Raw genomic sequence first — 11,688 nt, forward strand, 5'->3', positions numbered from 1 at the left:
GCAACAGTATCAGCGAAATGTTTAAAATAATAACTTACTAGAAAACAGGTGATAATAACGGCAAAACTGCTATGTTATTTCGAATGGATCAATGCACAGTGAATTCTTTTTTTCTAACATAGGTATAATACATCAGAGAAAAATTTAGGAAGCAAGAATATACAGTTTAACATTTGCAATGGATCATTGATGCAGACATTTCACTCTTCCCTTAAACCACCTCTGTAAACTGCATTATTCTGATAACACAGACACATTTTTACTGATCGAGGTGATAAGGAAATTTTATATTAGGACCTGTCAGCCATGAATTTCGGGGCTCATCTCCATGTGCCTCTGAGCCCCCACAGAATAACGAACTAATCTCCAGTGGTCCGACAGTTAAAATAATTGATGAATGTATGTTGAATCCTCAGGAGGGAAGGGAGGGAGGAAGAAGGAAGAGAGAAGAGAGGCTTAGAAGGAGGAGGGAAGGGAGGCAGGCGCTGATTTCAACCCTGTAGCGTCAAGATTGCGTCAATTCGGGTTCCAGCCACGTCTAGAGTCTCCGAGACGAGCTTCTCTGAAGAGCCAAAACAGGAACAGAGGTAGCAAATCACTGTGCGAGGGCGAGCGGACCTCCCTCTCTGCCTCCTCCCCGTTCCAGGCGTAAGTCCCCTGAGCTCTGCGCTGCTGTTTTCAGCGCTCGGAAAAGCCGGCGCCTCAGACCCAGGCAAGTGAACCGAGCCGGGGAGTTTTCCGTTCAGCACCTTGGACAGAGCACGCAGCAAAAAATGGCTCCGATCGCTAGCAGCCGGGAAGAATTCGGTAAGCAAGTTATTCAACTTCTAACTGCGGTTGTTCTTGAATATTCCGGAGTGGGGTGTGTGTGTGTTGGTGTGTGCGTGTGTTTCAGCGGGATGTTGAACATACGTTTCCGAGGTAGTTAATCTGAAAGGAAACAGACAATCGTGGCTTGTCTCTGTGGCTTCTCCCTTCCTTGGTCTCCTTCTCCTTAAAATTGCCTTCTGCTAGGCGATTTGACATGCAAGAAGTTCCCAATCATTCATGTAGCTCTGTAAATGGCAGCACGTGCTAAGTAAAGGAAAAGAGATCTGTTTGCGTGCTGGTTCCATTAATTCAGTGGGGGATTTTCATTTGTACGTCCATCTGTATTTAACCTATTAGGGGAAGCCACATGTTTCTGTTATTACATAAGGGTTTGATTTTTGGTATAAAATAACTTGAATATTGGGCATTTACGGTGCATATTTTATTGCAGAGTGTACTATAGTTTTTTTTTTCTTTCTTTCTCTGCTACGTTTTTCTTGTATCCTTGAAATATGTTGCTAGTGAGACACAGACTCCTATGATGCTAGGATTAAAGTGATACTCGAGATGAATTATCTCAGCCCATTCCATTTCACAGGTGAGACAACCAAATTGGAGTCCAGAGAAATGAGGAAAGTGTTGCAGTTCAGTTAGTTAAAAGCTACTGGAAACTATAATTAGAACTCAAATTTTCCTGTTCAATTTCCTTTTTCCCACACCAAATTTTTGGCACCATTGCTCTCCTTCTCCCTTTTAGTAAATAAAATCAGATACTCCTTTTCAAACAGACAAGTCCTATTTTAAGGTCCCATTATGTATCAAAAGCACAAGATCAGAGTTTTACTTTACACGTATTCAGAAAAATCAGGGAATTTATAAAAGTTTGTTATTAAACTGAGTGAAATGACTGAGCTGTTTCTCTCAAAAGCTTAGGCTTGAGAATGCAGAGAGAGTAGGGGAGCCTTTCCACGTTACATTGAACATTTGATTATTTGACATAAATATTAAATAGTGACAATTTGTGATATTCAGAAATGAGTTCCTTTCGCAGCTTTCCATTTAAATGACTGAGTTTATATTGTTGTGATATGTATCTTTGAATATGGAGGAATTTTCAGAGATGGTGCTAGTGAAAAGTACGTTCTAGTGTAAGCCATCAGTCTATGTAGGAAAAATATACATTTTCTATTCTTTGTATTGTTTTTCTTGCGCTGGCCAACAAATTGCTTTATTGCCTTAGCCCATGACTGCCTTTGCTTCCTGGCCTTGAATGACTAGAGAGTCCAGGAGTTTGTTTTTTGTTTTCCGTTTTTTTTTGTTTTGTTTTGTTTTAATTTTTTCCTACCAACAAAGACTTACGGGTAGAAGGGAAAACTGAAAAGCTGGTACTAAGTTTAGCTGGTGATCTTTAGTGCTCACCTCTTTCTTTTTCTGTAGCATTCACTGTTTTTTCCATTTGGGGCATTTAAAGGTTTATTTTTCATCTTGACACAATCCAGTTTCTTGACATAATTAAACTACAGACTCTTTAAATGTTGTTTTGTTTGCTTTTTTTTTTATCTTCTTTGTCATTTCTGCTCTTATTTGTAATTTCTTAATCTTATATTCTTTGAGTTCAGTTTTGTGGTCATTAAAAAGATAGGCAGAAGCTTATGGGGGATGGGAAGGGAAGTAACAAAAGATCCTTCTCCCCGGGTGAGTTAAACAAGCCTTAACCCCTTCCTGACAGGGACTTTTAACTTTATTATTCACTATTTGGGATAAAAATAGATTGGAATGGCGCTAAATGCTGATATTATTACATTAGTTACATTCACTTTGGCTTTATTAAACACTGACTCACTTGAGGCACTGTGACCAGATACAGTAATACTGCTTTCAATTAGTGTTACAAATTATTTGTTGGAGAAATATGCTTACTTATGGAACATGATAAGCTTCATGCATAATCAGTGTCACCTAATATCAATAACTTAATGGGCCCTTATTCAAGGAAAGGATGCCAATTTCAATTTGATTCCCATTTGCCATGTGGAAATGAGCTAGAAAAAAAAATCAATTATGGATAAAATTGAATTCTAAATTATCTCTACTCACTCTTTTTATTACACGTTAAGGAGCAATAATTCATTTGTAACCATTGTTTGTTTTTTATCCTTCTTAGGTAATTAATTTGTACTTTGTGTTTGTTCAAAGAATTTTGGGTCAGTATATGAGTCTGTAGTGTTACAAGTTGTATAATATTAATATCCCATTGTTTACCTTTTTTTGGTCTTTTTTTCCCTAGTATGTGTACCTTTCTTTGACCACTGTTCCATGATTCAGATGGAAATTACTAATGAGTTTATGACAATGGCAGATAATATTCCATCATCTTTTAAAATTATCTGAAGCTGAGCACCTAGGTGTTTGCTACTTGAATCCTAGGTAAATAAAGAACCACTAAGAATACAGAATCTCTTCAGTATTGGAAGAATAAGCATTTAGAGTTTCTGTAGTCAGTAAGAATTGATGCTTCTGGAAAGCCTCAAAATGTCAGTGAAAATATAATGAAATTAGTACTTATCCATCATGCTGTAGTTGACTCACGTTATTTGAGAAAACAAAGGTAGGTCAGGGTCATTTAGCATCCTTCCGTCTCTGACCCAGGCTTTCGTTTTATTCATGGAAAACTACTACAGGGCAGGACTTTCTATCATACCGTATTTATTTTCTATGTGTGACATATGTGTTTATTCTTGAAAGTGATGTGAAATAGGTACATAACTCACCCAGAACAGTTGGAAAGCAATTCAATCTGTGCAGCCTACAGCAACTGCCAGCTCTAGGGTGCTTTTCCAATGGGCTGTCTCCAACTCTGTCCCTTTAATGCATGTAATTGGTAATTTGATTTTTCAGATGAAATCCCCACGGTGGTGGGGATCTTCAGTGCGTTCGGCCTGGTCTTCACAGTCTCTCTGTTTGCATGGATCTGCTGTCAGAGAAAATCATCCAAGTCTAACAAGACTCCTCCGTATAAGTTTGTGCATGTGCTAAAGGGAGTTGACATTTACCCCGAAAACCTAAACAGCAAAAAGAAGTTTGGAGCAGATGAGAAAAATGAAGTAAAGAATACACCAGCTGCGCCAAAGAATTCACTGCATCTTGACCTTGAGAAGAGAGATCTAAATGGAAATTTTCCCAAAACAAACCTCAAAGCTGGCAGCCCTTCTGATTTGGAGAATGTGACCCCAAAGCTCTCTTCAGAAGGTGAAAAAGAGGCAGTTTCCCCTGATAGTTTAAAGTCCAGCACTTCTCTTGCGTCAGATGAGAAGCAAGAGAAGCTGGGCGCCCTCGTCTTCTCCTTAGAGTACAACTTTGAGAAGAAAGCATTCATGGTAAATATCAAGGAAGCCCGCGGCTTGCCGGCCATGGACGAGCAGTCGATGACCTCTGACCCTTACATCAAAATGACGATTCTCCCAGAGAAGAAGCACAAAGTGAAAACCAGAGTTCTGAGAAAGACCTTGGACCCAGCTTTTGATGAGACCTTCACATTCTATGGGATCCCCTACACCCAGATCCAAGAGCTGGCCTTGCATTTCACCATCTTGAGTTTTGACAGGTTTTCAAGGGATGATATCATTGGAGAAGTCCTTATTCCTCTCGCAGGAATTGAATTAACTGGTGGAAAAATGTTAATGAACAGAGAAATTATCAAGAGAAACGTTAGGGTAATTCATTTTTTAGTGTTTAACATATTTATAAACAATCTTTTCTATAGCTTTTTTGTATCTATGGTTTTTTTTGATTAAAATGAGGTTTTATATATGTAATATTTTCCATATTTAACTATTATTAATCTTAATCAAATGGGGGGCATGGGGATAGAGTAGATGAAAGAAAATTTAACCCACAACTGAAATTCTCAAAGCTTCTAAACGATATAAAATAAATAGAAATCCTTTATGGATTTATTTAAACATCATTTATATAAGTATTTTTCTTAATTCCTATCACAACTATTTTTACTAAGAATGCCACTTAAACTAAAATGGAGACAAATATTTCTTACTCATCAGCAAGTTAAAAAATAAGCTTCAATGTCAGCCTAACTGAATTTGAAATTGAAATTGCAAGTTAAGGCAGTTCATCCTTAGTATTTGAAATTGTATTCATTGACTTTTCATAAAATTGCTTTTAAGCGAGGAGACATCACATCACTTTGAATTATAAATGTCCACCACTAGGTTGTATAACAGGAAAGGAGACTGCTTTGTAGTTATGCTACTTGGGTAGTTCTGGGATTATTAGAAAGTGATAAGACATCAGTTAATTGAATTTAACTGTATTTTTACTTTAAAAACAGAACTCATTTGACTCCAGTTGTGGTATTTCAGAATAACTTGTATCTATAAGGCATGATTTTATAGAATACCATAATTCCCTTTGTCTGTTGAAATTAATGAAAGTCAAGATTTACAAATACTAAGTAGTTTGAGGCGCCAGCTTGCTTAGTGGCACAGTGGGAATGAAGATCAGTTCCCAAGTCTTACTCTCTTTGAAGTGCTCATTCACACAGTTACCCTGTGTCAGCTTTTTATATAAATATATATTGAATTTTTAGGAGCTCTGGCTAGCCAGCATTCTTAGTTAGAACCAAGACCCAAGTGCACTTTTTGTTACTTTTCAGTTACAACTTCTACTTTGAGTTCTTGGTCATCTTATCTAATATTAAAGTGAAAATGAGATCTAAGTATCATGCGAAGAATAATCCTATGATGCTGTTCAAAGACAAAGCATTATAAATTGAGTCAATTCTCCCCAATACTTAATTCATTCCTTGTATTAAAGGAGGACTTTGGCTGGGGGTAGGGGTAGAGAATTTTAACTCCATCAGCCCTCTGGGACAAAGGAATGGTGGGGATCACAGAAAATTTCAGTTTTTCTGAATTCAAATTTCAATGTCTCTGCTAAAGAATTTGAAATCGAATCAAACTTAACATGAGTCACTTTGCCATATACAGATACACTCAGATGATTAAATAACTTTTATTACTATTGAAAACTTCAAAAAGTTATTTAACTAAAAAGCAAAAGCTAAAAATACCTCTGTGTAAGCTGTATTCTAAATATCCTTTTAGAACATTTCTAGTAATGGGTGTGGCTAACTCGTTAACAAGTTTTAACGTTCTGTAGTACCTAAAAAGACCACAAGATGGCAGGCAGTTGTTTTTGGGATGTGATGGTATTTCACAAAAGCTTTCAGTTACTCTTTGATTCTTTAGCATATTATAGTAAAAAATAAATAGGAAAATTATATTTAGATAACCCGGCTATTATACTGCTTTAGAAACACAGATATAAGTGTAAATTTAAAAAGTAAAGTATAATTTAAAATATTTATACTACATCTTTCTTTGTTCAGAAGTCTTCAGGACGGGGCGAGTTACTGATCTCTCTCTGCTATCAGTCCACTACAAATACTCTCACTGTGGTGGTTTTAAAAGCACGGCATCTGCCTAAATCTGATGTGTCTGGACTTTCAGGTAAGAATGCTTTTGAAAAACAGTCTGGTTTTGGACTATGATTTTGGTCTTACCCTTTATTGACAATCACAAGTGATGTGGTTGCTATTCTGTTTCTCGTTTTGGGAATAATAGCATGAGACAGTGACATTAGCTAAAAGAAGAAAGCTACATAGTTATAAGTTCCAAGCCAAAGCTAGTACACTGTAGATGTCTGATTGAATGGGGTTGGAGCAGAAAGCAATGATAAATGCAGAGGTGAGGCCATTGCCAAAAACACAGCGATGGATATAAAATTAAGGTTTGGGAAAAGTTCTTAATTTTAGTATTTTAAATGAGCTTACTTACCCTTACACTTGTAGTATTTGTGTTACCTTTCCTTTAACTCCTTATGTATCTGCTTTAAGAATTAGCTTTTAGTTTGTGACTAATTTTTACAAAAATAAAAATAAAAAATAAAATACTTGTCGTATAGCACAATGAAAATGCATGACCTATGGGTTAAAATGACCTGTGTTCAAATCCTAACTGTTTTATTTCTGTTTTATTTTTCAGACTTTCCTCTTTTTTTTTTAAGTGTGTATTTTAGGGGGGAGGTAATTAGATTTACTTATTTACTTTTAGAGGAGGTACTGGATCTTGAACCCAGGACCTTGTGCATGCTAAGCATGTGCTCTACCACTGGAGCTATACCCTCACCCCCGCAACTGTTTCATTTCTTATCATAGTAACCTTGGGTATCCTTTCTTAAATGTTACACAAACTGGACATAATAATAATTACCCCGAGGAGGACTGTGAGGACTAGAAATGTGTATTTCATTAAATGACACCCAGGGCTGCTGCTAGTCGTAGCTTATTATTAGATCATGGAAGTTGAAAACATGGCCTTAAAATGAAATCATGCAACAAGAAAAAGACAACAAAATAGTATAATTAAATGTATGACAAAGTAGCATAATCCTAAGATCCTCACCATACGGGTGACATGGGGCAGGCGAACAATGGGTAACAGGAAACAAATACAGCAGGTGATTAAAGAAACACAGAAAGACATTGCCATTGTGAAGTCACCCATTCAAAAGAGAAGGGAGTCCAAATTCAGGAGGTAGAGAGGCTTATTCAAAGTCATACCACTCAGTAAGGTTAGATGTTGTGTAACATTTTTCTCCTCTTCTATTTCCTTCTCTGGGATGAGTTATTAGTAAGCAGAATGGGTCATTAGAACATTCTTGTTTTCTCCCCTTTATGTCATCTCTTCATCCTGCCATTACAGGTCTTCTCCATCCTCTGGTTAAGAATTTTCTCCTCTGTTGTGCATTCTTACTTATTTTCAGTTTATGGACAATCGAGAAGCCAAGCTTTATCCATAGTTTCACTTAGTTCAGATTTGTTTTCACGACAATCACGTTTGATTGGTATGCTGTAATCTCTAAGGGCGCTGTCATTTTCAGATCAGCTTTCCAGTCAGCTCCTGTCAATGCAGTGTCTGTTGTTTACCGTTGCAGATCCCTACGTCAAAGTGAACCTGTACCATGCCAAAAAAAGAATCTCCAAAAAGAAGACTCATGTGAAGAAATGCACCCCCAATGCAGTGTTTAATGAACTGTTTGTCTTTGATATTCCTTGCGAGGGTCTTGAAGAGATAAGTGTTGAATTTCTGGTTTTGGATTCTGAAAGGGGATCCCGAAATGAAGTCATCGGGCGGTTGGTCCTGGGAGCAGCAGCAGAGGGAACCGGCGGAGAGCACTGGAAAGAGATCTGCGACTATCCCAGGAGACAGATCGCCAAGTGGCACGTTCTCTGTGATGGTTAGCATCTTAGCCGTGATGAGTTGGAACTTCATGAAATTGCTAAGCAAGGAAAAGTTTTCTTTCTTTTTTCTTTTTTCTGATACGTGATTGCAAGCTTGTAAAACCAAGCTTTCTTTTGTTAGCAATGGATTGAATGATCGGAGCAGGAAGTAACTGCAAATGTGTATCATGATAATTTTCCCTTTCTTAGAAAAGTTGGATAAGTTTTCATAAGATGGTCAGTTTGCTCTGCAGGTTACCAGTGATATCAAGTAGTCAAGCATTCTGTGGATACTGCTTCACAATCTCAAGTTATGAACGTGATTTAGAAAATGATGATCTCATTGGAACATGTCACTGGAAATCAGTGTGATTGTTAGGATTTAGGAATGAAAAGCATGGCTTCTCTTATGAAAATTGATTCATTGTTCTTCAGGTGGGGAAATCAGTTTTTCTTTAAATCCAAAGATATTAAAGAAATGTAATCTAGTTGTTTTATTAATTCTGTCATGTGCAAATGGTTGTCCTGCATATAAAAGTATATTTGTTTCTCTTTGGTTTTTAATTATCTGACACAGTTATATCATAAGAGGGTTAACTTAGGTTTATTGCAAAAGGACAGTGAACAAGATGAGAAATAATTCTATCAAAGGGCTGAGTTGAGAACACTGTGGTTGAGTTATGATTTTTCCCCCCTAAGGTTACATGTGAGTCAAAATGTAAAGTATAATCTCGCATAAGAACCACGCTCTCGAATTACTCACTGTCTGTGGCCCAAGAAAGCCCTATATAATTTTGTGACGTTATTGTGTTAGTTAGTGGGTAAAGAAATAAATTTCAGCTAGGAATCCAGTGAGCAATGCAGTTTTGTTATAGGAAATACGTATAGTATGCAAGTGCACATTCAAGGTTATCCCTTGAACAAAAGAGAGGGCATGGGTAACCAAGTCTTCATTTTGACTGTTCTCCCCAAGCAAGGACTCAGCTACCATTTGAAAAGAAATGAAGGAAAAAAAAAAGTTGTGAAGTAACCATTGCTGGATAGAAAATGTTCCTTAAACCAACAAACTAATAAAGAATAGTTACGTGGCAAGCCTAATATACTTTACATATGTTCATACATAATATATTTAGGCTGTCAAATGAGCACAACAAAGTATGTTTCACTATCTTTTCTAAGCTAATTTGTCTTGAGCTGTTGTCTGTGGACCAGTTTATAGACTTGTGTCTTGTACTGCTTTCCAGTGCCAGGGCTCTGAAATTCATTAAGAACTCTTAGAATAAAGTAGCACCCTGTGATTATTTGGAAAGAATGAACTTGAGTTAATGTCACTGTATTTTTGTTTTAGAAAAGTATGAATGGAACTCGGGTACAGTAGAATTTTAAGTATGCAAGTTAGAAATAAAGTCTACAGAAAATATTACATTTTGAGTCAGGTTTTGTGTCAGTGCTTTAGTGATTTTTGAGAATGTGTTTGATATCACAGTGTTTGTAAAATCTATGACAATGCATTTTCAGAACAACTTATACACGTTTTTTATGACTATGCCTAGTGTAAAGAAAACGTTTTACATTCTGTATACCAAGATTGAAATCAACCTCTTTTTTTTCTTTTTGGTATTTTAAGATAATTTGGGGATTAAACAAGAATATTCCCCAATCATTGTCTTCATACCATCACAGAGTCACCTGACAGCATCTTGAACCACTCAACATTTCTGTTAAAGGAACATAAAATGAATTGTAGTCAGTGTATGGTTTGGGGAAGTGAAATGGCCTTTTGTGTATGTACATTTGCTTTCATGGGCCATGGACTGTAATATATTTTGGAGGTCTGAGAAGTTGTGAGGACTCAACCCTTCAGCATCTTTCACAGTTGCCAGAAGTTAATGATGGTGTCAAGCAAAGTATGTTGTCAAACGAGGGTGATTTTACGTGGAACCACAAAATCAACAACACATGCTTAAAAAATTACAATAACCAATTTGTAAATAGTTGTTAGTTTTTAAAACTTGAAGTGTTTTTTCTGTGTGAAAAGTTGAGTAAAACTATTTGCAACTCTCTTAAGAAAGAATAAAAACTAGAAAGGACCTGAAACAAGCAGGGACATCGTCTTCTGGAAATTGTCCTGTTTTATACTGTGTGACAATATCAATGTGAATGCCTTGAATTCTGTTACAGATTCTGCAGTGTATTAAACATGTAAATTGATTGTTTGTCAGACCGACCAATCTAACCACACTGATGGGGAGGAATCCATGTTTGAAGAATTGTGTCCCTCAGTAACTGACTTGTTCTGATGTTGTAACTTATTAGAAGTGATTTGGAAGGAAGCATGGTGTATGAGATGGTGTCTGTTCTCTCGTGCCAGCTCTGTATGATGTTTGTAAGATCATATTTGTAAGACATGAATAAATTGCTGCTTTTGCCCAACCCATTTCAACTCAAAGTTTTCTACCAGTGGATTCTCCTATTGCTTTCTGAGCTCCCAAATTGCCCTAATAGATCATCTGGTGTAGATTAGGGGATGTAATGACTCATCACCAAGATCTTGCACGTATTGTATTTTGCTTAATCCTCGTAAGAGTCATCTGGGACAGGTAATATTACCCCTATTATTTGGAAGCAAAGCCTGAGTTACACAAGGAGCTTTGACAGTTGATTCAAGTACATGTGGATGGTATGTGAAAGGATTTCATTGTATACCTCACTCTTCCCTCTATGCCAGGCCACTCTCCTTAAGGCGCCCTTATCAGTTCTGCTAGATTCTCAAAAGGGCTCATGCTCACATTCTTTGACTTCTTTCTATATTGTAGTCTCTTCCATATTGTGTTTACTATTTTCACTGTCTTCCATCACCCTTTTTAATCTACCCTTCCTTTGATTCTCTTTTATGATCTTGTTTCTCACTTCAGAAAGTCTCTTTCATTACCAATTTTACATTACCATCTTTTATTTTCATTTTCATTTTTCCTATATTCTTGCATGGGATAGATTTAGTTAGTAAAATGGTGTGGAAATGAAAGTCTTATTTCTTCTTAAAGAGTGAGGGAAAAAAAGACCCAGGACATCCACAATGTTCCTATCAGACACCAGCTAAGTCAAATGGGAACTATGAGATTACACCGCCAGGAGAACCAGCCAGTTTTTCTATGTAGCACTAGTCAATAAGGAGGTGTACTGTGTTAACACACTTGGAGGATGACCTTGCAAATGGAATGCAACCAGAATACGCTGCCATTATATTTTTGTTTTAAATCATATTAATTGTATTAAAGCATGTTAAAAAAGTTAGTCATTGTATTTAAATACTCAAATACATTTTAGATCTACTTGCCAAAAGCAACCAGAGACACTGAGGAGATTTTTTTCCAAGGGAATTAGTCATTAGGGAAATGCTGATTAAAACCACAATGAGATACAACTGCCCACTATTAGAGGGGCTAAAATTAAAAAAGTTTGAACATGCCAAGTGTCGGTGAGGATTTGTAAGAATTAGATCTCTCCTACACTGCTGGTGGGAATACAGAGTGTGCAACTGCTTTGGGAAACAAGTAGTCAGTTTCTTAAAAAGCTAA

At 36.8% G+C, this 11,688-nt stretch overlaps 1 protein-coding gene across 2 annotated transcripts; it reads left to right on the forward strand.

Annotated features, from left to right (window-relative positions):
• Window positions 1-570: 570 nt before the first annotated feature.
• SYT4 (synaptotagmin 4) lies at window positions 571-10,543 on the forward strand. Of its 2 annotated transcripts, none has more exons than XM_006219266.4 (4): window positions 571-807; window positions 3,709-4,523; window positions 6,218-6,338; window positions 7,825-10,543. In XM_006219266.4, the coding sequence occupies exons 1-4, from the start codon at window positions 774-776 to the stop codon at window positions 8,130-8,132; spliced, it is 1,278 nt and encodes a 425-aa protein (XP_006219328.1). In that variant the 5' UTR covers window positions 571-773; the 3' UTR covers window positions 8,133-10,543. The 2 variants fall into 2 exon arrangements, with proteins under 2 accessions (XP_006219328.1, XP_015107564.1); XM_015252078.3 differs by having other exon boundaries at window positions 660-807; window positions 6,221-6,338.
• The last annotated feature ends 1,145 nt before the right edge of the window (window positions 10,544-11,688 follow it).

This window comes from Vicugna pacos, chromosome 24 (genome assembly GCF_048564905.1).
Source record: "Vicugna pacos chromosome 24, VicPac4, whole genome shotgun sequence".
NCBI classification, from domain to species: Eukaryota; Metazoa; Chordata; class Mammalia; order Artiodactyla; family Camelidae; genus Vicugna; species Vicugna pacos.